The 26,755-nt window shown below is 47.2% G+C and overlaps 1 protein-coding gene across 1 annotated transcript in view; it reads left to right on the plus strand.

Moving 5' to 3' along the window:
* Positions 1-14,495, plus strand: part of GMDS (GDP-mannose 4,6-dehydratase) — a 628,119-nt gene extending 613,624 nt beyond the window's left edge. Inside the window, exons 10-11 of the mRNA XM_049654927.1 lie at positions 13,676-13,744; positions 14,054-14,495. Of these exons, the coding sequence (XP_049510884.1) occupies positions 13,676-13,744; positions 14,054-14,116 (132 nt within the window). The 3' untranslated portion in view covers positions 14,117-14,495. The remainder of the gene's footprint in view (positions 1-13,675; positions 13,745-14,053) is intronic.
* Positions 14,496-26,755: the final 12,260 nt, after the last annotated feature.

Consider the following 26,755-nt stretch of genomic DNA (forward strand, 5'->3'; position numbering starts at 1 on the left):
CAGCCACTATGAAATGATGAGCAGTCATTAGGCAAGAAGATGCAATACATGATCCATATGGCACTGATGCAAGGCACGTAGTGCTTGTGCAGGTACCAACAATCCTAGCAGAGTGGCAAGCAGTAGCTTAGAGAAGGGACCTTAATATTCTTCCAGCCCATTTACAGATGAGGAAAGCTTGAGTTATTATGGAACTCATGTGGAGGGCCAGAGCTGGGCCTCACCTCTCTGCTCTGCTCCCTCCCCATCATTCCAGTTCCCCATACAGAATCCCAGGAAGGTCAGGTTTGGGCAGGCTTTCCCAGTTCAGAAATCAAACTCAGAAGGAATTGACAGTGAAATGATTAGGGCTGCCTTATGTGGCAGTAGGAGACCCATTCTGAGGTTGATGGTGTTCGGACCCAGACCCTGAGCTCCTCCAAACTGGGGGCTCTTCCCTCCACTGAGCATCAACCTTCTAGGAACCTTCACAGGGCTGTGTCTACTTACCTGAGCCTTTGATTCTGTGAAGTCTCTGCCCTACACAATTGAGGTGTAGCAGTAAAACAAAGTGAACATAACTTAGAACTGAATCCCAGTCTTCATTTTGCCAGCCTTCCAACCCTGACTAGCCCTTTGTCAGTCCTGGCCCAATCTTTGGAACACCTCCCTCCTCTCCCCCCAACTCAAGAATGCCAGGACCTTCAGAGTTGGTGTCAATCTGCAAAGATAGGCCTACTTTCTATGCCAATGAGCTTTTGTGGACTTGATGTGGCCAGAATTCTAGAACCATCCAATACTCTAGTCTTTTTTGTCCCTCTTTCCTGTGTTTATTTGCAGAGTACATCATGCATAGCAAAGAAACTGAGGCTCCTGTTTGGTGGTTTTATCAACTTACTGATCAAGAGAAACAACATAGTGATGCAAATAATCCTGGGACTGATTCCTTGTGGCATGAGGAATTCACCCCTTGATTTCCTCTGACATTTTTGAGTGTGTCTTCTCTGTCATCTCTTATCCCCCTTAATTATTAAGAACGATACCACAGTGGGCACTACTTTGGAACTACTACATAGGAAAAAGTTCTAACTGCAGAGTCATGTCCTAAAGATAGTCCTAGGAAAGCACAGAAGAGCAAATCAACAGAAGCAGTATAGGAAGTTATTACTGTTGGGCATTGCTGCTGTAGGGGTGGATTATGTAAAAGAGTATGATCTTTATATTTCTATAATCAATAATTCCCCACATCCAGATAGAGCTATTATTTCCAAAGCATTTTCACATACACTCAAGTGTTATCTTAGGCAAGCTAGCAGAGTGTGAACCAAACTCTTGTTTTATCTGTGGACATTAAAGCCATGCTCCGCTGTGGGCAGCCAGCAACTCGGACTCCAGGCTTTGTTGGTGAAGGCCGCTCCAAGCACAAACAGAGCACCTGCCAAGGGTTACTGTGCAGAATGTCACACTTGGAGTCCCCACCAAAGCTTTCATCAAAGTCAACCTGATTATTTTCCACTGCATTTTCCTGAAAGGATGTTATGATTTTCTAGATGTTTGGTGGCTGGCGATAAATCAGGCTTTTATGATGTCATGTGAAAGGCCACCTCTCGGACTTCCTCCTGCCACAAGCCATAGATTAAAAGCGGGATGGGTTGGTAGGGCATAGTGTACACAGTTTGGCTTAACCCTTTCCTTGCTTGTCCTAAGGCACAGCTGAAGCTGTCCATTAGCTAGGGTCATGGAAGAAGGTGAGCTGCCTTCCCCTCTCCTTCCTTTCACACGAACACAGCTGGGGCCTGTGGAAACTGAGCTCCTTTCTCTGAGTTAACCAGACTTCCTCAGCTAAGAGGCTTTGGCAACAAATCAAGATCCAAAATAAGACAGTATGTTCCATGGAATGATATAAGAGAACATAGGTAATTTCACAAAAGTAATCTTTTCAAAGAGCCTCTGTTTCATAATCATGAAAATGAGAGATTTCCTTGAAAAGGAGATAAAATCTAATGCCGATGAGTTTGTGATAAAAAGTTACACTCATACTTTGCTGGTAGTGTTTGTAAATTCATACAGTGTCTTTGAAAGCAATGAAAAGGTTCTCATTCAAGCCCAAATCCTAGGAGTTCTCTGTGAATCCTCTTTCCTCCAAATCCAGTCCTTCAGCAAGTCTTCTCACTCTCACTATCTCTCCCCGCATCTGGGCTGCTCTCCTTTCCTGCCACAGCCCCGATCCAGGCTCCCGTCCAGCACAGCACCCACACTGATGCCTGAAAACATCCCACGGAGCATGTGCCCCCAGTGCCGGAAGCCTCCAGGGACTCAGAACACAAGCCAAACTCCGTGTTTTGGGTAGTAGGCTGATGAAGGACTATACGTTTTAAAGCAAAGCTAGGTTCTTTCTCTGTAGATGAGTGAACCTTTACAGACATAGAATTTGGTAAAAAAAAAAAAAAAATTAACTCAAGCAACTTTCAGTGCTGTGTCCCATTGTCTTGAGAACTAGTGGAAGGGTGCCTGGGTGGTTCAGTCGGTTAAGTGTTCGACTTCGGCTCAGGTCATGATCTCACGGTTCATGAGTTCGAGTCCCCCATCAGGCTCTGCACTGACAGCTTGGAGCCTGAAGCCTGCTTAGGATTCTGTTTCCCTCTCTCTCTCTCTCTCTCTGCCCCTCCCCTTCTCACAGTCTGTCTCTCTCTCTCTCAAAAACAAATAAATACATTTAAAAATTAAAAAAAAAAAACTAGTGGAGAAAAAGAAGGCAGCTCTCAACAAGGAGTATTTGTAGTTAGAGTTTCACTCCGGCCAGAATTCTGCTCACACAGGAGGAAGTGAAGGGTGGGGCGCCATCTCTGCAGCCCTCTGGAGGTTGAGTGTGTCCTTGTTTGGCCAGAAGAGGTGTGGCCCTTCTACCACATACCCCAGCAGGTGCCAGCTCATAGGCCAGGTTCCTGCCTGCTGGCCCCATGACATTTCTTGGGCCCTATGTCCCACAGGGCCAGCTGAGCATAATCCTGACTTAACTGCAATAGCTCGGACAGAATCCCTTCAAGAGTGGCCAGATGGTTCTAGGTTGGGTGGCACAAACAAATCAAAGAGTGGCAGCTTTTTTAGGAGGCAAAGGGGCTGAAGGATGCCAGGCAAAAATATGTCATCCACCCTTTTAAACATTTAGCTAAAAGTCAGTCCCATTCATACTTTGAAAGATTGCATTGGCATCTGAAAATCAGACTTGTGAGCTATATCGAGTTGAGTTAACCAGCTGTATGACTGTGGCCGGCCAGCTGCAAATAGTCTACGACACAATCTGTGACTAGAGAGTAAAGTCTTGTGAAGACACGGCTTTGCTGGGAGAGACCTGGGCCCCGTGATAGGGATTACCCAGCAGGCCAGGCCTGATCTGACCTTTTTTTACTTCTCCAACTTTGTCTTGGGCTCTGATCACCCTCGTTCATTTTGCCCAGACACAGTGGCCTTCTCTCTGCATCTCAGACCAGCGGTGTTGCTCCCTAAGGTCCTTATACCTGTGGTGTCCCTGAAAGACCCTCCTACCCCAGGACTTCGTGTGACTAACTTTTTGTTGTGATTCAAATCTGGGATCATATGTCACTTCTTTAGGAAGGCCTTCCCCACCCAGCCTTCCCACTCTTTATCAAGCTTGCTCCCTCTTCTGTCTTTGCCAAACCCTCTCAGTAGTTGACATGGTCTTATTCACATCTCCTGTCCTCTTGACTGTCTCTCCCAGCTGGAACATAAGCTCATGAACATGGCCTTGTCTTGTCCACGGCTACTTCTCCAGCATCTAAAACTATAAACATTTGGCAGCAAAGGATCAAGAGCATTATGAAATGTTTACAATAATTGGGGGAAAGTAGAATACAAAATCCTGTGTACTCTGGTTACAGTGATTCAAACAAAATGACGATTTAAAAATAGTAGTAAAGGTTAAGTGCAAGGTTAAAGTAACATACAAGCATGAAAGAAAAACTATAATACAATCCAGTTAAAAGATTACATTTTCATCTGTGATATTAACTATAAGAAATTAACAGGATAGCTTTCCCTATACTTCAGTGATAAGAGCAACACCAGCTAGCCTTAACAGTGTAAAATGAATTGGAAATAGTGCTAGCTACTTTCTATGTGTAATCTTGAATTCTCACAGCAGCCCTGCAAGATAGGTGATGTTTTCCCCATTTTACAGATTTAAAACCTGAGGCTTAGAAATACTGAGAAACTTGCCCCCCACACAGCTAAGTGGTTGAGCCATGATACAAAGCCAAGTCTCTCCAGTGATGTCTCTGTATTGGTGGTGGTGTCTAAGAATCTTTTGTTATTGAGATCGAAGTTATACACAATGAAAGGCACAGATCTTAACTATATATTTGGGTCCACTTTGACAAATGCATACACTCATGTATGCTACACTCCTATCAATGTAAAGAACATCACCCAAAAGTTTCTTCGTGCACCTTCCCTGTTGATCTTTTTCCCCTGTAACCACCAATCTAATTTCTATCACCATCAATTAGATTGCCAGTACTAGAACTTCATACACATTGAATCATACTGTATCTACTCTTCTCTGTCCATTTCTTTCATTCATCACTGGAGTATGTTCCATATTTCTATCTGTTGTTACAGTCTTTATTATTTAGAGACCTTTGTGCCACTCAAATTAGTGCAGCATAAAGTATATTGCTTATAGTACTTTTTAGGGAGGGTTTGTACCACTGAGCATTGTGAGTGCTGGACTAAGTATCAGAAATCCTGACTTCTAGTCCAAAACCCTACTACTAGATGGCTTTGTGACATTAATCAAGTTATTTGTTTAAATATCTCTATAGATACGTAGAGGTATAGGATTCTATTCCTCTTATAAAAATATAAAAGAAAGAATGCCAGGTAACATGTGATATAGATACTCAGAAGCCAGGTAAACTCTCTATTAACCATGGTAATAGGAAACCAAATAATGGATAGATAAAATCATAAAAAACCTAAATATTTGTCTTAATGCTCTTTTCTCCATACCTCTCAAAAACCTTACTAACAAATGCCATCATACTTGTCTTAATTTTTCCTCAAATATAAAAGTCCTTAGAGAAACAACCGTAAAACAAGAATTTGGACTTAGTCAGCTGCCTGGTTAATCCTAGAGTTTCTTAAGTTACTGAGGGCATGAATGATTGAAGGAATGTGGGGGTATACATTTGAATGACCCTGTCATATAATTTTTATTTTGGTTGGGAGGAGGATGGATGGTCGGATGGATGGATGAATGGATGGACCGACAGACGGATGGATGGACTGAAAGGAGGGAAGGAAAGAAGGACTACTGAAGTGAGTTTCTTGAATTTGAGTGACCTATGGTACTATATAAAATGAGAAAAATCCCAAAGGAAAAAAATATCCCATCTATATTATGGAGGCATTCATATCACTTACAATATTTTTTAGTACTAATATTCAAAAGGAGGGCAGAACCTTTTCTAAGGGGTGGTGTGTATTTCCTAACAAACTGCAAAGGACAAGCTTAAGGAAAATCACCTTTGCCTGTTGCTATTAGGGGTCTCCTGTGACCCAAGTCAGCCTCCCCCAAGTGAGAAGGTACCTTCCCTGGTGACAAGGTGGCTCCCCACCACATGCATGCTGAAGATAAGCTGCACAACAGAGTTGGGCTTTAACTCTCATGGATACTTTGTACAGTGCTTTCATCCCTAGGAAATGGGCACCTGAAACAGATACACAATCTCTTGAGTTGCATTTTGAATGTGATTGCCTGGAGATTTAATTAGCCGATGTATGTAAAGTACTTTGAGGTTGAAAAGTACTAAGTGGCAAAAGAAAGGCAGCCTGCTTCTTGTGCTCCAGAGTGCCACTTGCCAATTAGGTCACAACAATCTTTAATCGGTCCACTTAAAGGTGCTTTATCTCCTTTCCTCAGGGTTTGTGTCACCTCCTACCAGCATGGGTAAATCTTTACACCCTAGATCCAGTTATTAACAGTAACCAGTAATTTCCATCGAAGATGGTGCTGGCTTTGAAGCCTGGAATGCTGAGGTCACTAACAATCTTATCTCCCTTTCATTAACTGGCTCTGCATCACAACTGTGAGTCAGCCCCCCATATCAACTGTTTGGAGTGAAGATCAGTGAAGAAATCAGAACCAAGAGGGCTCCAGTTACAGTACTTAATCTAGCTTTCCCTAGCTTGATACTCCTGTAAGCACCAGGGATCAAGAAATAAAGCTAAAAACAACAACAAAAATTAACTCTATGATTACAATGTAGATGTAGAATAGGTACAGAAAGACATTAGTACCTCATAAATGTGTATGATGCAAGCCTACATCCTATTCCCCAAATCCTATTGCTTATTTTATTTAAAGCAACCTATTAACACCAACCTATGAACAGACAGTTCCCCCAAAGCTACAAAGCACAGCTTCTGAAAGATGTTTTCCTTTGCTCAGCTAGCTCACTCACAGCCTGTCTGAACAGGACAGGCCCTGAAGGCCCTCAGGGCTGGATGCTGCAGATGGCTGGACAGCTCTTGGGACCCTGCTGTAAGGGCACCCTGCTCCTCTGCCCCTTCAAATGAGGGGAGAAGCTGGGCCTTAGCATAGCATGCATTGTATGGCTCTGTATGTCCCTTCCATGCAGGATAATGGACCACTGCCCTCGTCTCTACACGTCTCAAGTATGTCTGCCTGAAGGGGCTTTCTCCACAATATTTTTAAAAACCTATTTAAAAGAAAATTAGTGTGGTTAAGTCCTGTATGTCTCCTGCATGATTGTGTTGTCAGTGTGTCTTATAGAGTGCTTTTTGTCTAACTACATTTCTTTCTTTTCTTTTAAATTTTTTTGTTTATTTATTTTTGAGAGACAGAGACAGAGTGTGAGCAGGGGAGGAGCAGAAAGAGAGGGAGACAGAATCTGAAGCAGGCTCCAGGCTCCAAGCTGTCAGCACAGAGCCCGATTCAGGGCTCGAACTCACTAACCGCAAGATCATGACCTGAGCCAAAGTCGGACATTCAACCGACTGAGCCACCTAGGTGCCCCACTACATTTCTCTTTCTGTGCTAACCATGTTTTTAGAACACATGTTAAAAAGAAGCATCTAGGGGAGCCTGGGTGGCTCAGTTGGTTAAGCGTTCGACTTCAGCTCACGTCATGATCTCGCGGTCCATGAGTTCGAGCCCTGCATCAGGCTCTGTGCTTGACAGCTCAGAGCCTGGAGCCTGTTTCAGATTCTGTGTCTCCCTCCCTCTCTGACCCTCCCCCATTCATGCTCTGTCTCTCTCTGTCTCAAAAATAAATAAACATTAAAAAAATTTTTTTAAAAAGATGCATCTATATGTAGGCTGCACTATAAGTGCCATTAATTGGGTTCTCCCTTAATAAAGTGAATACTTTCTTTTACCACCTTAGGCTTTATTTACAAGTGGGAGCATAAGGAATACAGTGTTCTCATTCACTGTCCATGAAAGCTCTACCATGCTAAATAGATTTTTCAGTAGTGTCTAAGCCATACACACACAGAGGTATTTCCTTCCCTTTGTTTAGTAGCTCTTAATAGCTCCTGGTTCCAAATGATAAATGCTACCAATTGAAAATAAGTGGTCCCCAACCTAGGCTAATGGGATCACTGAGGGGTCACAGGATCCTGGAGACCCCCTCAGGCACCATCCAAGGGGTCAGTACAGCACATCCTGGATCATAACTAACCAGGCTCACATGCAAGGCCACCAGTGGAGGTGACAGTGGTGATGATGTGAGGGCTCTGCAGGGCATTCAGTGTGGGGTATATATGTGTTACCCTGTGCCGAGTGCCTCCCAGCAGCCTCCATCCGGGTAACTGAGGACAGGGACACAATGCAGGGCCTGCTCACTCAGTTTTGCTCCCTTTGCCACTTTATCTCCACTGTCAGTACGTTCTTCGCTCATCAGAGCCGGTGCTGACTGACTCAATTTCCCTGAGGTTGAGCCCAAGCATTGTTTGGGGTCTGACGGCATTCTGTCAGCTCCTGCTGATGGACAGTCCCACTGAGTCCAGCTTCCTGAGCAGACGAGACGGCCTGCTGTTTTCTTCTTGTCTCTTATCACCTCTTGTCATTAAAGGAGGGGCCTTGCTTCAACTTCAATTTGTGCTGATATATGGCAGTAAAAGGGAAGAGAGGGGGAAATGTTCGTTCCGTTATTAAGGCCACTGCCTTTCTTACTGCTCTGAGATTCACTCCGTCTCTGGGAAGGTTTCAATCAAATGATGTAGTTGTGAGCATGGAAGAGTTTAAATTGCCCAATAAGAGACATACTATATTGCAAACTTTCTGGGGGAAATCTCAGTCTTCATTCCCCCACCCCATTCTTGCTGACTCCCAGCTGCACATCTTGAATCTTGACTGGGATATTCTAGGCAACTTTAAAGCTTTTTCCATTTTACTGAAGTTTGTTGTTGTTTTGGTTTTTGGTATTTTGTTTTGTTTTAGCATTTCTTTTTCTCTAAAAAGAAGCATTTCCCCAAGAGTAATCTTTTCCTGCTCACTCCACATTAGCATAAAGTTAGATCAAGAACCAAATTTGCTTCATTCTTTTATTCCCTTGGAACCTAAGCTATTCCTCAATTTTGCCTTTAAAAAAAAAAAAAAACAGAAGAAATGAATATCCAGTGTTACTCACAGCTCTGTATTTTAAATTCTTGAAGATATAACCAGGGCTTTCACCAGTCTTAGTTTTCTTTATTAACATCCCCTGTCTATATATCTTCTCCTTATTTGTAGCACTCAAGAGTCAATTTCTTTCAATATGCACATTAGAAATTTAACAACATCCTGCCAAAAGTGCTCACACTCTTAAAATGGTTCTCCACCTAAACAGCTGTCCTTTGCAAACCTCACAGGCAGACCTGTTGAGGAAACATGGTATCCAACACATGATTTGAAATAAATATTTAAATTTCCCCAACACAACCACAGAGAAAAAGGGAGACAAAGAAAATTACACTATGAATTTTGAGAAGTTATCCTATGTTGTCAATCTATTTAATAGCATTCCCCACAGTGATTTTCAGGAGAGAGGGTGGGTATCAAAGGCATTTAATGTGTTAAATGATGATCAAAATTTTAAAAAGATTGGGGGCAGGGAGGAAAGAAGACTAACCCGTGTGATTTAAAGATGTGTTGTTATCTTGATTGAGATAAAAAGGCACCCAGGAGATTTGAGGAAAGGGAACTATAGTTAGAGTAGAAGATAATGGCACAGCATGGTCTCTCCTTTTCTGGATTTTATGTTAACTACTGTGGGCTCAGGAACTGGCTTAATGACTTTTCCAGGATTTGGTCTGGCCCTTTATCAGTTCACTATAACAAGAACATAAGCCAGGAAAGCCTGAAAAATTGCTGCAGCAAAACATGCCCTCCTACTGGGCTGCTGTTTCCAACTCTGGCCATTGGCATTGGGCCTGTAGGGTTTATGCCTAGACAGAGCCATCAGAGGACAGCTCCTAAAGGTCTGACCAGTCAACGGTAGGCAGGGAGTCCGAGAAAAATTAAGGGGGCTCTGGGCATCTGGACATGCACGTTTTCTCTTTGCTCATGCTGTTTTGCTGCTGTAAAATGCTCAGCTAAACCTAATTGAATTTGACAATAATAAATCACATGTTGAAACTGTATAGCTCACCTAAGGAATAGCAATGGAAACAGTGAAGACACCAGAAGCCAGAGTTCAGGAAATGTCATATTCACATAGAAATGCTTTAAATTTTTCCCAGAGCTTTATTCTCTCTCTCTCTCTCTCTCTCTCTCTCTCTCAGAAAAGCTCCAGACCACCCAGTGCAGAAAGTCCATTTTGGAAAGTGTACATAAAATCTCCTTAATCAGCTCTTGCCCCTGTTGTCATACTATGACTTTAAGCCTATAAATAAAGAAGGAACTGAACTGTCAAAAAAGAAGAAAAGGACAAAACAGATGAATCATTCTTCTCTCTCCTCCTTAGGAGCTGATCACGCCCTAGAGGAGAGGATTTGTCAAATGTAAAGGGAAACTGTAGTGTGACCTTATCTGCCTCCCTCTCCCTCCCCTCCCCTTCCCCTCTCCACCCCACCCCAGCATTGCCCCTGTAGTCCTGTGAGAAGAGCAGTTAGTTCCTGATGTTCTTGTAAGAATCCAGCTTCCCCAATCCCATTTCTTTTCACGGTGGCGGAAGCCTTATTTAAAGAAGCATTTTTGTGTCCTTGCTGTCATTCCAGAGCCACCTATACTCCTGGGCCACACTTCCCCACCCCACCCTTTAAGTCCACCTTATGCCCCAAACCCTGCAGCCTAAACCATTTACTATATATTTTCCCTAAAGGGACACAATAGAAAGAAGTAAGAAAATCCTTCAAGAGAAGTGAACAAGCTAGGATGTCCCTAATCTTTCCCTAAAAGTTGACAGGGGCAAAAGCACAAGGACTAGTCTAGATGTTAGCTCAGTAGCAGCTGGCATAGAGAGCTGCTGCTTTGTTTTGATGGAACCTCATCCTCTTCCTTCACTAGGTCTCTTGGTCTAATTAAATTTCAGGGAGACAGAGCCTTGGCAGAAGGTTAAAGTAAGCTGCTAGACTGGAATGTAGGAGCTGGGCTCAAAACTAAATTGGGAAGTTTAACTGGGTGCGTCTCTGGTTTCAATGAAATACTTTTACAGTGTATGGTAGCAATGTCTGTTGCTGAGCTTTTGAAAACCATTTTTCTTTTTCCTTAATTGTAGTTCGCTAGTTGTTTTTATATTATGAGCTACTTGTATAAAAATACAGGAAACATAATTACAATACAAAGCTCCCTTTCCCAAGCCTACTGAGATCATTTGAAGCCAAAATGGGTTTTAGGGTTTTGCTAACTATAAGTTCAGAGCCATGAATTGCATCCTATGCAATGCTGGTTGATTTACAGCAAGTGTTATGTGATTAAACAATAACCATGTTTCTTCAAGCTATGTAACTGCTATAGAATTGAGGGAGGCTGTGTTGCTTCATGACGCCACATTTCACAGCTCTCTAGGGAAAAAGAATGAATATCTTTGTGTGACTTTTATAGTAAAATAGAGAAGTATTGTGGAAATATATACAAGTTTATTTAGGGAAAGGAAAGAGAAATAAATTAATTTGTTTTTCCACTTATATTTCCAGCACTCCATGCAGTGTTAAATTGCCAGTTATTAATTTTTGTATCCTACTTTTCCTGAAGAATCTGTATGTGGACTGTTAGGGCCAGCAGAAATAACTTGTTTTATTATTATTTAACACTCTGGAGAGGAAATCAGTACTTCACTGTATTGTGAAATGCAAACGCCTTTGGGAGTTTGATTTATTCAAGCCTAAAAAGTAATGATGGATGATGGAGAATGAGCGTTGTTGAATGTACTCTGTTAGAGAACTATTTCAAGCATACAGTACAGGGCGCTGCCGCCCTTATTCAAGGTGGGTCCATTCCAAGCCCCACCTCCAGTGGATGCTTAGAACTGTCAATATTACTGAACTCTATGTATACTATGTTTCTTCCTACACATACACACCTATCATAAAGTTTAATTTATAAATTGGGCACACTAAGGGATAAACAATGATAACTAATAAGAAAACAGAACAATTATAACAATATCCCGTAATAAAAGTTATGTGAATGTGGTATCACTCTCTCGAAATACCCTACTGTACTGTACTTACCCTTCTACTTGTGATGATGTGAAATGATAACATACCTAGTGATGAGAGGCAGTGAGGTGCATGACGTAGGCATAGGGGTAGGCTACTGCTGACCTTCTGTTTGCCTGCTCCAGACTCAGTTGAAGGCAGGTAACTGAAGCCATGGAAAGTGACACTGAGGATAAGGCAGGACTATTGCACGCTCATTCAGAAGTAGCATCCAGACACCCTTCAGTATGGAAGTCTCAGTGAAGGTGGGCACCAATTCTGCCCAGCCCTTTGTGGCCTTTCTGATCATGAATCTCTAACAAACTCCCCACACGTGCTACCTTTCAGGGAATCTGAAGAAAATCAGTGGGGCAGGCTTTCAAGCTGCCGCTTCATTGTCGGTTACTTTCACCTGATGTAACTGGTTTTAGGTTGTTCTTTAATATTGTGTGTAACTAAAATAGTTTCTCAATGGGGTGTGTATCCTGTTTAAAGTACAGCTCTTTGTCATACCACCTTCACATTCTTTTGTCTTAAGGACTCATCTTGTGTACTGTTTGATGAATTCATTTGTACATGTATTTAGGCAAAGCTAAATGTTTATTTCACCCCCCCAAAATGGTCTGTTTCAAAGTACGTCTCTTTCCTCTTTCTTTCTTTCTTTCTTTCTTTCTTTCTTTCCTCCCTCTCCCTCCCTCCCTCCCTTTTTTTTTTTCAAATCCTCTTGAAATTCTCATCTCAATGTTCTTACGAATCAGTCTTCAGAAATCTATAATAAGAAATGGGTGAGTGAGGGCTGAGGTACAGGATTTATACATCTCCCTATAGTTTTCTATTAGACAGTTTCCTTCTAAGGAAGTCTCTTAAGTGGATGGAAACTCTCCTAAAGCAGTTCCATGTCTGAACTGGTAAAGCTGAGCAGGGCCGACCCAATCTGAGTCTTTGGCGTTGTAGATAGATGATAGATAGATAGATATTTTGATAAGGCCCTGTCAGATGGGATGAGAAACGCAAGGATCAAGTAGATGTCAGCTTCGTGTACAGGAGCTGGAGGGTCGTTTCAAAATCAACTTGATCTTCCATCAGAGCAGTTAGGGAAGGAGTGCGGTGGAGCTGAAGAAGCTGCAGGGTGCTGGCTCTTCGGAGCTGTATTTTCAGACAGCTGGTTGCAACGTATTAGTGGGTCGTGAGGTGAAGTGGCTTGAGATCATTATTTTCTAAGGAATGGGACAGAACAGAACAGAAGAGAAAATACGGTATGTCGTGCCCCCGGACAGTGAGGGCGAGGATTGCTTCGTGAAACTTCAGTTTCGTTTTATGTGCACGCGGGTGTGCTGGAGGGCAGTGAGCCGCCCGTCTTTACCGTGGGTCAGGAAAGCTCGAGGCCACCGCCCGGAAAGAACAGCTCTGCGGACCGGGGATTACCCAGCCCCCCGCCGCGGAGTCCCAGGTCCCCCAGCGCCGCGCGCCAGCACGCTGCGGACCCGGCGCCCCGGAGCCCCGGAGCCTCCGGGGAGAGTCGGAGCGCGCCCGCGAAGGGCTCACGGCCGTCCGCCCTGCAGCGGAGAGGAAAGCTGCCGCGGAGCGCGGGGGCGGGGAGGAGGCGTCTGCTCATTTACTCCTCTACTTGCCTGAGAAGTGCGGTAATTCGAAACAGTTCTCACAGTAGCGTCCCTGACAACTTCATGTTGGGGTGTGTGTGTGTGTGTGTGTGTGTGTGTGTGTGTGTGTTTTAAGTCATTTAGCGTCAATGGGACGCCGCGGAGGGGAGGGGTGGACAGGAGGAGGTGGCTGCGTGAGCTGGGGACGGAACCGCTGTCACGGTCCGCACTGATCTGTGCAGCGCATTCTTAAACGCGACCTTCCCAAGATTTACGGCTCCGGGAACCGCGACTGAGCGTGCCTGACGGGGACCAAAAGGAGGGAAGCGGGGAGCCGTGTGCATCCTGAGCTGCCCGCCGACAGCAGCGGGAAGAACGCCGCCGCCGCCGCCCCCGACCCACGTCTGCTTTATCTTTCCCTCCCCCCGCAGGACTTTCTGCAAGGAGATTGCACCAAAGCGAAACAGAAGCTGAGCTGGAAACCCCGGGTCGCTTTTGATGTAAGTGCCTTTTTTTACGGCAGAATCCGCTGGCCCGCTCGCTGCGGGGCTGGGCTGGTTCGGGCCCGGCGGGAGGGGTGGCCGGCCCGGCGAAGCAGCGAGGTGTCCGGAGCAGCAGCGTTCGGGCCCCGCCGGGCGCCCGAGGTGTCCCAGGCTTGGAAGGAGAGGAGGGGGCAGGGTGGAGGCGGGTAGGGTGGAGGGAGGGTTGCCGAGGCCGCTCCGCGCGCGCCACAGGGGGTGGAGGTGTCACCGGGAGAGTGTGGCAGAAACTTCTCCTTCACCGCCCACCCCCTGTGTCTCGGGTCCCAGGAGCTGGTGAGGGAGATGGTGGACGCCGACGTGGAGCTCATGAGAAACAACCCCAACGCGTGAGCGCGACCGCGGAGCCCCGAGCCGCCCCTGCCGGCCTACGGTCCCTGCTTGGAATCGGCGGGTGCGGGGCCGCAGGTGTGATCCTGGGAGGGGCGGGAGAATCCGGCCCGTTCCGTGCGACCCTCCTTGCCACTGCGCCTTATTCCTGCCGTTAGGATGTGGGACGGCTGAGGTTTGTAGCAGCCGGGACGTGCCACTCCGGGGTTCGGCCCAATTTCCATTTGTCGAGGCCTCTTCTGAAGGGTTTTGTGAAATCAACAAGATGTTTTAATCACAAGTTCACTATACTTGAAATTATGTCATTAGACACCTGAAATTGTGGGGCTTTCAAATTGTTTTTCTCTTTTATTAAAAATGTCCTTTCTATGAACTAGCATTAACAGAGTCGTCAATGCTTTTCCTGAAGTATAAGAGCGGCTATAAGGACCCCCAAACAAAAACACCCAAATTCTTGCCTTGGAGTGAAATAGCTTCCTTTAAGCCTCCCTCCCTTTGGAGAGAGCCCCTGCAGGTAGACCCCTGCTGGGCCTGAGCCTGGCCTCTCTGGAGTGTTCTCCTAAGGCTCTGCCTGGGACATTTCTTTCCTTCTGGTGACAATAAGCCACTCTATCCAGCCGATCTGGAAACCCAGTTCCTGAAGAAAGGAGGCATTCACACCCCCTCAGGTCTCTCTGCTGACTATAATTAGAACCCACGGGGCTTCCACCATCTCAAAAGAAGTCTTAAGAAATAGAGGGGGGCTAGAAGAAGCAACGTGAAGGTAAGTAAATATTGTTGGAACATTCCAGGCCAAAGCCCCTGATTTACCCAGAGGTCTCTGAACCCATGCCTTTCCTTGTGGTCTAGAATCTTTCACACAATACTTATTTCCAACCACTTCTCAGTACCAGATCACTTTTTAAATCTAATTTTGATGTAGTCATTCACCCAATTTATATTAAGTAACTAATATATGCCAGACATTGTGCACTTGAACTACATCAATGTTAATTAAAAATTATAATAAAGAGGTTTAACTTGGGCCTCAGATCACTGGATCCACTTTTATTGAGTGCATCATTTAGGTGGCCTGGCTTTCACCGCAGGTATGTTCTCCTGAGCTGTGTACAGTGGATTAAGGCAGGTTAAGGCAGGTGGACACATAAATGTATATAACCCACAAGCAGCAAGCAAAGATTTGTGTACAGGTGTATACTTCTGCATGAAATACAATATTTTGCCCTAGAATAAACTGGGTCAGGACTCTTCTTTTCCCCCCTCACTCCCCCTCCAAGGAAAATAAAATAAAACTTTACAGCAAATGGAATTCCAGCCTTTGCACATGCTTGTGTGAATGCCGGTGAACTATTTCTGAATGTCTTCACCGGCAGGTTTATGATCTGGGGGAGGACCCAGGCTCCAACGGCTGGCGGCAGGAAAGAGGGCTCTTTGTGTGGCTGCCTGAGTTGCTGCAAGAGCATGCTGGCCAGGGGCAGCCTCGGCTTCGATGGAGCAGAACTGGGGCAGCTTGAGCTGGCCCACCCGGTTCTCAGAAGCTGCCCCAGGACAGGCCTTCTCCCAATCGGGATGCTGCTAATGGGAAACAGATGGTCCTGGAAGGCTGGGCTCCAGGACCGAAATGGCTGGTGGGCACACATACACACTCACAAATACACAGTCACACACATTGTCACACATCCAAACATTCCCATGAACACAAATACAAATACACACCTACAACCTGCCATCTCACACACTGACACACAATAGTCTCACAAACACTTGAAAACACAACTCACAAACCTGCTATCACAAACACACGGCCACACACATAGTCTCATAAACCTCACAAATCACACACACATTCCCCTTAGCCTTGACCTTGATGGATAGGCACCCCCTCTCCTCCTCTGACCCCATGAACCTTCACCTCATCCCACACCCAGGCGTAGAGGCCATTCAAGGGTCCTTCAGGCTTTGCAGTGGCCCCATGTAATTCAGTGTTTTGAGGCTGTTAGCCCAAAACCATAATAAGCTCCTTAGTAAGGATCAGGAGGGATTCTAGGCAGGGGCTTAATGGAACTGTAGTGGAGTTATAATGTTATATTATTTTTCTCATGATGACCCAAAGCATCAGTTTTTGAAAGACACAAGAGTATGTTTGGTTGCAACCTTCTTTCTATTTCTGAACCCTCAACTGGGGGGAAGGGGTTGGCTCCTTTGGCTTCCTGGTCTCCTGTTTAAAAGGTGAAAAAGGGGCTTCTGGGTGGCTCAGTCGGTTAAGTGTCAGGCTTTTCGGCTCAGGTCATGATCTCACCGTGTGTGGGTTCAAGTGCCACGTTGGGCTCTGTGTTGGCAGTGCAGAGCCTGCTTGGAATTCTCTGTCTCCTTCTCTCTCTCTCTCTCTCTGACCCTCCTTCACTGGTGTGCTCTCTCTCTCAAAATAAAAAATAAAAAATAAAAACTTAAAAAGGGTGAAAAAGAGAATATATTTGCTTAGGTATTTATGTTCTTTCTGTGCTGTGAATTTCACTCAGACATACCTTCAGGACAGTTCTTTTTATTAAACAGTGTCTTCCATCTTAAATCTCAACTCAGTTTCACTGAACTTATTTACCTCCCCTTTTCCTGGTGAGCCAGCCCTCGCTATTCAAGTATGATAAAATAGCTTCCACCTTTTTTTTTTTTAAGTAAAATCTAAGAAAGTCAAACTTTCAGTATATTCAAACACAACACCAAAGGCGCCAAACACCACATTTATGCCCCTAATGAACACCAAGGTGCATAGATACCTGGGCCACCCAAACACCTCACTTTCAACCGGACCTGCCTGCCTGCCTCTGTCTTGGGAGGTGTCTGCTGCCCTTTGTCTTTAAGGAATTAGGAGGGAGCTAGGCTCCGCATAAAACTGACACACCCCTACAGCTGTTTGGGGATAAAGGCCTGCAGAGCAGGGAAGTGTTGAAATGCTAGGGGAGATAAAGTTCCCCGCCAAGATGACTCCTCAGGAAACTCGATTTCAGGTCTACCGTTGTGCGGCAGTAAACCATGCAAAACTGCTTCAGGCTTCCTCTTGGTCTTTAGTCGCCTTACCAACACCAAGATTCCATAGAACCCCTGCTCGCTGGATGGTCGACTGCTGGCATGAGACTTTCCCCGTGTTCTTAAAGCTGGAAGCTGGAAGCAACTCTTTAAATTTTCACCTCAAATTAACCTTAAACGCACTGTTTACAAAGGACTTTCTAAACCCCAAGAAAAAGCCTCAAAGCATCCCAGACACCGTGTTTGTATTTGGAAATTCAACCGGGAACTCTCAGTTGTAACCTGGATCCCAATAAATCCAAGCCCATACGTCATCTATTTTTCACAACCTGTGCTTGCAGGTTTGCGCGATCGATCTACGTACGGTACGCTGGAAGGGGGTGCGGAGAGCGCTCCCACCCCGGTTTTACAAAAAGATCGTGCACGCGCTTATGTACGTATCTTACAAATAGTTCAACATGTCCCAACATTGCCACCTACACCTCTCTAAAAATCGTTGATTTTAATAACTGGAGGTGTCGAGAAGTTTCACAAACGGCAACTGGGACACAAAGCTGCTCTGGGAGCTGGTCCACCCTCCGCAATCGGGGGTTTCCCACCATCCACGGCGTCTTTTTCGAGCTCACAGGGTCTGGATAGGATTTCTTCCGGGAGGCATAGGGGGCGCTGCTGCCTTGCTCCAACTAGGCCCCAGTCCAGGGCTCCCAGCGACCTCGCAGCCACATTCCCTGTCGCACGCACACCCCGGGAGCGTCGAGCACATTTTCAGGGACTGTGCCATCAGGATTATTACTCGTCACTGGGGCTCTAGCCACTTCGCTTTCCCGAGCCCGTGTGGCCGCCATTGCCTCCCCTTAGGCCCTAGCTGCGATGCTTCCCGCAGGCCTCCTTGGGCTCACCCTCGCCCCCGTCTGGCTCGGTCCCCGAGTGCGCTATGTCCCCAAAGACGTTTCCAAGGCCTCCGTTACGAACGACGACACGGCCCCACCCCACCCTCACCCATTTCCTCGGCCAGTGTCTCTCTGCTGGGAGGCCAACGACCGCGACCTGACCCCGGCCCCGCCGCCTACTCCCCAGATCCCTCCCTTCCTCCAGGGTCAGGGATCACACAGCGGACGCCCCGTCTCAGCTGCCCCTTTTGATCTCTAAATTCGGGACCGAGGTGCTCGCCTCTGTGCACACCCAGCATGTAAGGTGCCTAAGGGCCCGACGACAGGTGCTGAGGCCTAGGATGGCCCGCGTACCCCGCTCACTAGCCCAGCAAGTTCGGGCGAGGCTCTAACTCAGGACCTCCAAGCTTCCGCCAGGACACAGTGTGCTGGGGTGTTGGTGTGGCAGACCGCGGGACCGACCCGCGCCGCGCGCGTGCGCAAGCGCCGGCCGCGCTCCCTCCGCCCACACCTGGGAGGCTAGCCCCGCGCACGTGTCGGGGAGCGGGGGGAGGGGTGTGCAGCCTCAATCTCCCGAACAATCGAGCACCAGCGGGGGCTGAGGAGGTGATGGAGAACTGTCCTTAAGAAGGAAACCCTCCAAGCCTCAGCCCTCGCCTAGCTAAGGCGCCAGTGCGCACGCGGAGCCGGGTGCTCACAAGCCTAAGACCTAAACGCGAGAACACACGGATTGGTGAACTGGGGAGACAACTGAAATTGGGGCTTCCCAGACTCCTGCCACTCTGAGACGAAGCGCTGGGCACGGGCCAGCTTGTGAGGAAACCGCCCAGCCCGAGGCCTAGGCTGGAGTGGCGGGCCCCGGGCAAGGGAATGTATATTTGGAAGGGGTCAGGACCTCGGCTGGAGTCTGGCTTTTTATGGCGAGGAAGCCGCCTGGGAAGGGCCTTCTGGCGAGGCTTTCCTGTTGTGCCACTTTCCCCCCGCCGCCACACACACCCGCCCCCCACAGCGCCCAAGAGGGAGGGAGGCCCGATCCGGTGGCACCCCGGGGCCCCTGGCTCCACGGACCCTGTCTTGGCTTCTGAGATGGTGGATAGGCCCTCCCGGGAGCCAGCCCGCAAATACGGAGCAATGATACATTATTTCTCGGTCAGCAAACGCACTGTAAACAACTGCCCTGTATCTCCTGGATATTCCATTGAACCAGAGTGGGAGTGGGCACGCAGGAAACCCCCGTAAGACCCAGGACAGGTGACCTAGGACATCAGCCGCTCGAGTTGTCTCTGGGAACTCCTAGGACCTAGGCAGCCCTTGGCTGTGGGAACAACGACAGGGCCTCCACCCATACACATTCCCCTCCCGAGGCTCCCCCCCCATACTTCCGGCGGAGGCTCCGCGGCACCCTTTCTCCCCGAGTTAGCCCACCACACTCCTCCTCTCGCCCTGACCTGAGCGGCCAGCTGTGAAGCCCATCGTCCACTGTCCGCGTGAGTCCTCCGTGGGTGATAGCAGACATCCTCTTCATAACCTCAAGGAAGCCCTTCTGTTGTGTGTGCCAGGGCTGCAGAAAGACCCCGAGGTTGGAGCGCTACTGCGCTGGCGCTGTGGAACTAGCCGGCAACTTGGGGGACCATGGCAACCCCCAATGCGGGCCTGGGGCGCGGGGCTTTCAGAACCGGATACCTCTGCGCACCTTCCGGGTCTCGGATTTTGTTCAGCTGGGAGGACAGAGTTTTCGTTTTTCCTCCAGTAGCAGATTTTTAAGAATCCTATGGCCACCTAGACACGTGCTCCCCACCCCTGTCCTGTTTGCACATCTGCACCATTAACAAGACCCAGGTACAGCCTCCGGGACCAATGACCTGCTTTTATACTGAAGGAAATGAGGAGGCCTTAAGAGTTAATGGCGCTAAATGTGTTGGTTTTCCTGCTTTTTCCCTAGGGTAGGTAATGAGGGAGGGAGGGTGCCTGTCTTCTCTTTCTTATTCTCTCTCTCTCTCTCCCCCCCCCTCCTCTGCCTCCATCTCTCTGTGTCTCTCTCTCTTATCTTTCAATCTAAATCAGCCTCAAAGCCCTCAGACCCCTTCATTCCCAAACTCAAGTTCTGAGACCCTCCAAGCCCTTCACTGAGGCCTCCTCCTTGTCCCTAGGCCCTGCCTGGGGTCCCACCACCCAGGTCAATGGAGAGGCCCCACCACCTGGCCCTGGCTGCCAGCCCACTGCTCACTCTATGGGCCCACAAATTGCACTTCCATGCCCACCCAAGTAGCACCAAGCTGTGTTGACTTAGGGGGCAAATGAACAGCCCACCCAGTCTCATTCTGGGGAACAGGGACAGCTAAGGAAAGAAGATGAGCAGTTTAGTACATATGACCAGCTGTGCTGACCAGTGGGTTTGACGGAACTCAAGGGCAGACCAGTGAAAAAAGAAGATGCTCTTTAGGAGAACAGAAGGAGGTGCCATCTGGAAGAGCAAGAGGCCTGTGGAAGTGCCCCTGAGGCTTTCTCCATACTCCAGGTGGGTGAACTCTGAGCTGGAAACAATGTCAGGCCCTTTCCTAGCACCCCTCAGACCAGCCTCCCCCCCTCAGGCTGTCTTGCAACGGGAGCTCCACCCCTCTCTCCTGTCTTGAAGACAGGCTCAGGCCTATATGCAAGGAAATTCCAGATCCTACTGCATCTCCTATAATATGCTCAATATGTTGCAAATTTAAAATCAGTGAGGGAAAAAATCAAGTAAACAACAAAAAAAAATAATATAAAACAGAGGGTTTCATTGGAGCCAGGGTAAGATGGGAAAGGAGCAGAACAAAGGTCTTAAGTCAGGCCTTATGCTCTCTGCGCCATATTTTGGTTTCCAATAAGGTGGACATGGTACATTTTGCTCAATTTTCCACTCCTAATCATGTTGAGAATGTCGTGGAGAAGTGGCTTTCATTCTCCTGAATGGATTTTGGAGCTGGAATTCTTTTAATTAAGTATTGTTCCTTTTCCAGCCGGACTCAGACCTGGAACCTGCCAGTCCTGCCTGAATATAGCCCCAGCTCTGTCTGAGGCCTGAGTGCAAGCTCCAGGTCAGGACCCCATGTGGCCATCACCCACAGGGCTCAGAGCCTGGTTATATGTGTTACTGGGGAGGTGGCTCAAGCTGGAAAGGAGACATCTGGGAGAAACTGTGGAGCCTTTTAAAAGGGCCTGGGAGGGAGAGGGGTGGGAGAAAGAAAGTGAGGAAGAAAGGGACAGAGGGATAGAGACACAAAGACACACAGAACTTAATGGTTATGTTGGATTCACACTCAAAAAGGGAGAGACAAAGTAAAGGAGGTTTCTGGTCAGAAAGGTCCAGCTATGAATGTAGAGCCCAAGTAGTAAAGGAAGACTTTCTATTTAAGTGCAAGTGAAAATGCCATTAACAAAATCTCTTTTCAGGGAAACTCTTAGCTTCCTTAAAAAATGAAATAGGAGCTTTCAGAAAAGTGGGGTTTCTGAAGCTGACATTTAGGGCCCCATAGCAAATCTCAGCAGGTTTTTGTTTTGTTTTGTTTTTGTTTTTGTTTTTCATGCCATTGTGGCTACTATCTGAATGACCTAGGTCTTGTTTGGGAGCTCTCCTGAGTTTAAGGCTGCTTCACTCTCTGCTCCCGCCATACCTCACAACTTGGTGGGGGTGAGGACTATGACATAGTTTCTCTTGGTCCCTTTTCTCCCTGCCTCCCTCCAAAGTTCCTTGCTTAGCTGAAGAATGACTGCCCGCACAGAATCTAACCTGCCTGGCCAGCTTTATGACATGGCCACTATCAATCTTGCCCTTAACGTGACATTTGTTTATGACCCAATGGGAAGGGCTAATGGCTTCATAAACCCACTCTGAAATGAGTTAAGAGAAGTCTAAAGAGAAGGCCCTGGGACAGCAGGCAGGGTCCAGTAGTAGGAACTAGGTTCAGAAGCAAAGGGGGCCCCTCTCCAGAAGCTCTAAGATGTGGAGTGTAGAAAGAAACTGCTACTCCAACCAGCCTTGTTTCTAGCGCCGATAATAGCTGTAGAGAACACCGGTATGGGTGTCCGGGACCTGGGTGCAGTATGGATGCCTCCTGTCCTTCCTGGGCAACCTGGCCAGGCAGCCTGGACCACCAGAGGGTTCAAGGCCTCTCTGGAATTTTGTGCCATGAAGAAAAGGCCCTCCATCTTAAAACTGAGACCCCTTCCCTAGGGAACAGGGTGGGAAAGAAAGGTCCTATGTCTCTTCTTTACCTATCAAAGTTCAGGGGAGCCCGATAGGGCTATAAGGCACTCTTGTTCCCTGACCCTTGTTTCTGACCCCCGCAGGAAACAGCCAAGAGCTTACAGACCACCAGCACAATCGAGCCTTATTCCTCTGCAAACATCGATTATTAATGACACAAACTGTGTGGAATGATAAATTGTAAAATGCATGCTTGTTTGCATGCAGTCTGGTGAAATAAGGACTGCTAACTACATAACCCTGGAAAACAGCACGCGTTCCTACCACACGTGCAATATGCCAAAATGCAAGTTTTTATGTGGCATGTAACATGCTGCATTTACTTGCTCACTGTATAAATTGCAAAGAAAATAAATGCACCCACTGCTACATAAAGGACAAAATACTTACTATCCCAGAGCTTTCTACAGAGGCTAATTTCAAAATTAGCCAATTCCCAACCACTAGATCCTGCCTTGTGTCCAAGGCTAATTTCAAAATGTACTGTCTGTTAGCTAAAATAGCAAGAAGTTTCTCTTATAATATTTTACAGAAAAAATATCCTTATTGCTGAAAAAGTGCAATACCACTAAAGGAACAAGTAGTTCCCCCAGATTAAATAAGGTCAGCGGTAAGTGTTTTTCTTAATTTAAGACGAGAGTCCAAAAGCGCATGTATTGAGAATTGAAAACATTACCTATATGGTTTAAAAAATCCGAATAATGAGCAGAACTTCTGACCTTCCACTCTGACATAGCTCCTGAGCTATGACTTAAGGCAACTCCTGTAGATATAACTATATATGTATAACACAAACACCTTCCCAGACATATATATCTGCCATGACTAATTTTCAAACGTTGCAGTCGAAGAGGGCAGTAACGATTGCTAAGAAGTTTGTCCCAAGGCAAATGTGTAAACACTCCCGGGAGCTTAGGAGAAGAACTCCTCCCGGGCTGCCTCAGTCCAAGCACCGCATTAATGCCGGGATCCTTCTCCAGCTGCAGGAACTCAGGCTCCAAGGAAGGATGAGCAAGGGATGCCCGCTGCCCACTCCACATTCTGGCGGAGTCGAGAATGGTCTCCAGCCCCGAGCGAGCCCGTTCTCCACCGCCCCCCCCCGCCCCCCGCCATGCTCAACCCCGAAAGTCCCCTCCAGCGCAGGCCGCGTGCCCTCCCTCGGGGCGCGGGGGCAGACGCAGCCGCACGGGTCAGGCCGCCCTCCCCACTTGCCTGCCTCACTGTCCCGCATCCCACCCCTCGCAGCGGCTAGGTCGGGCCCTCAAGAGCCTGGCTGGGGTAGGCCCAGGGCTGGCTGAGGACGCGATGTGCTCCGGCCTCAAAACCCAGGCTCAGGGAGAAGCAGAGGGGTGCGAGCACGTGGACCCCGAACTCGCCGAACCCGCTGCCCGCTTGCATATCTCCCGAGTCCCTTAGGCCCAGCGACTCCCAGCGCCGGCCACCGCCAAGTGATTTGTGGCCTGTAAACCGACCCCACACGCCGCGCAAGGACACAGCCCAGCCGAGGAGGCCGCCTGGGGCCCCAGCGCTGGCCCGGGCACGTCCGGCGCGACCAGGCGACCAGGCCGAGGCGGGGCGGGATGGGAGATGTCCTTCTAACAGCGCGGCCGCCGAGGCTGCGGGGCGCCCTGTCACCCGGGCGCGATGGAGTGCCTGTGACCTTTCTACCCTGGCTAAACACCTAAACACACGTGTGTCCTCACAACAAAGGCGGCGCGAGAGGAGTATAAATAGGGAGCGCCGTAGGCCAGGTGGCGCGAGGCAGAGTTGCGGGATGCGGAGCGGGTAGGCTGCTTTCCCCGGGCTCCGCCGGCCCCCGCCGCGAGGGCTGGAAAGCGCTCCTCCCGGCTCGGCGACCCTCGTCCCTCCACACACAGCCCTGCTCTTTGCCATTTTCTGCTCAGCGCGGTCCTCCCGGCACCTACGACCCAACTTGTGATTCATCCATCACACCTAACAGAGGTCTCCTCGGGCTCTCTGCTCCCCAAGCAACCTCTTGTTGGGGGCAGGCAGCGGCGAGGAGAGCGAGAAGCCGGGGAGGGGAGACGGCGGGGCGAGGGTAGGCGTGAGGGGGTGGGGGGCGGGAGGAAGGAGCTCCAAACACAAACAGAAGCCGGGCCCAGGCCGCGGCGGGTAATTACAGCTAATTAGCTGCAGAGCGTTCCCGTCCGGGAGCGGCGTCCCGGAGGCCGGCGTTCGGCCAGGAGCTACTCGGCAGGACCAGGGCCGCGAAGAAACGCCCCAGCAGGAAAGCCTCGGGTGGGCCACAGTCGGGTGGGCCATGTCCCCACTCCAAAAGGTTGAAACCAGGCAAGTCGAGAAATGTAACGTCTCTGGCTGCCGGAGCTGCTGGGCCTTGGGATTCGCCACCAGTCCGAAAGGACAGGGCCATTCCGTGGGTCACCTGCTGCCGCCTCCCATCCGGGCCTAGACAACCCAGCTCCAGCCACCGGACGCTTTGTCGGCAAATCCTGGCTCCAACCCGTCTCCCAAAAGTGGACCAACGCACAAACTATGAGATCTGTCAATGGATTCTTTCCCTTCACCACCCACCCGCAAGGGGTAACCCGAGGCAGCTCCGGAGCCTAGGGCCGAGACAGCCGAGCGGGGAGTTAAACGCAGCAGTAAAGCGAGTCCCAGCCGGCCTGACCCGGAGAGACACCCGCGCCCTGGGCCGCTGCAATCTTCTCTAGCTATTAGGTTACGACTCTGAGGGAGGAGACCCAGCAAATCAGAGGCCACGTAAAGCAGTTTTTGACTGAAATTAGAGTGTATTTATTTGCAGCAATCCTTTAACAATGATCAAATTTTGACAACAAGCAATAGCAATTACTGCTAAGTGTTGCCTCTAGATAGGAGCGGCAGATAGCAGGAAACTGTATTATCTCGAAAACAAACTGAAAGGCCCTGAATGTCTGTAATCAAATCGCCATCTCTCCAAAGTCTGATTGACAGGGCAGATCACCCTAAGATAATGAATTTATTACATTTCCTGGGTTATTTACAAAGGGGGAGGGCCAATATGGATTGCCCCCTAGGTTTAACTGTAAATTGACAAGAAAAAATGGATTGAAAAGAAACCACCCTAGACTAAAATGTTCTGCTCTTCTCTCCTTCCTTCTTATTGCTTTAAATCTTTTTCAAAAAATAATTGTTCTACAAACACATCTTCTAAAATAGTTTCCCAAAGATTAAATATCCCTTTCCAACCCACAGTACATATATATTTTTAAATCAACCCTTCTTTGTAACGCATGAAGGATTGTAAATGTGGATGAGTTATATACATTTATAAACGGGTTTATTTTTCTTCTTACAAAGGAGTGAAATTAATAGGAGAAATATCTATCCAGCACTTGGCTCACAGGGATGTATAACACACATCATGATTTTTTATATGATGCACAAGCCAAATAGTCATCTGTATATATCTCTACATACAGGTATCACTGTGGTAATAACGCTGCTGATTCATGGGCTTAAAATTTCCAGATCATGTTCTGTCCTTACTGAAAAAATATATTTTCGTATATGCCAACTCAGATCTGTTTAGGAAAGTATCTTTTGACTAGCCACAAAGCAAGCTGACTATATAGTACATTTTGCAGAAGATGCTGCAAGAAGAAAAAAATCTAAACAAAAAGAGACTTTTATGTGAAATTTGACAAGGAATAGTCACAGGGCTTCTCCATTTTGAAGATATTTAGGAGGAGAATAGGTAATTCCTAGTGTTTTAATCTGAAATCTTTTTTCTTATAATAATTAAGGCTGTATTAAAGTATCCAGACATATAGATCTCATTCAAACTGAATGGTAATTTATTAATAAACAAACAATGAATATGTTCAACAAAAAGAAAAAAAGATGATAGAATAAGATTAATACAGTTTCCCTTTTTATAATGAAAAAAAAGCACAATTTAAAGTTTCAGGCAATTTAACGTCAGGTTTTGGAAATACTTTCTGGCGTTTGGTCCACGACATCCAACTACAAATTAAAAATAAATTACTATATTGCAATTTACATTTTAAAACAAGTCCATGAATAAAAAGAAAGCCATTTTCATATACGGGGACTTTCCCCCTCCTTTCAACATAGGATAAAATAATATCTTACAAGTGAGAGGTGAAGGAAAGAGAAGGGCAGGGGAATGGAAGAGAAAGGAGGAAAGCATGATCTCTGAAAAGCAAGAAGAAACTTACGTGTTATCTGGAGTAACACTGTCCTTTAATAAACCATGATTTTGCTGTCTCTGTACAAAATAGTTTACCGTTTTGTTTATTTAGAAAAGGCAAAGTGAAGGTGGCTCTGAATCTTTTAAGAAAATAGTTTTCTTTGTGCTGGTTGAGTTGAAGTTTTGGAGGGATTCTGTTCACTCGTTTGGTGAATGTTTTTCAAGTTTGTTTTTAAATTGGAATTTTTTTCTTTTTCTTTCTTTTTTTTTCTTTTTTTTCTTTCTTTTCTTTTTCTTTTTTCTTTTTTTTT

Source organism: Panthera uncia, assembly GCF_023721935.1.
Source record: "Panthera uncia isolate 11264 chromosome B2 unlocalized genomic scaffold, Puncia_PCG_1.0 HiC_scaffold_25, whole genome shotgun sequence".
Lineage (NCBI taxonomy): Eukaryota > Metazoa > Chordata > Mammalia > Carnivora > Felidae > Panthera > Panthera uncia.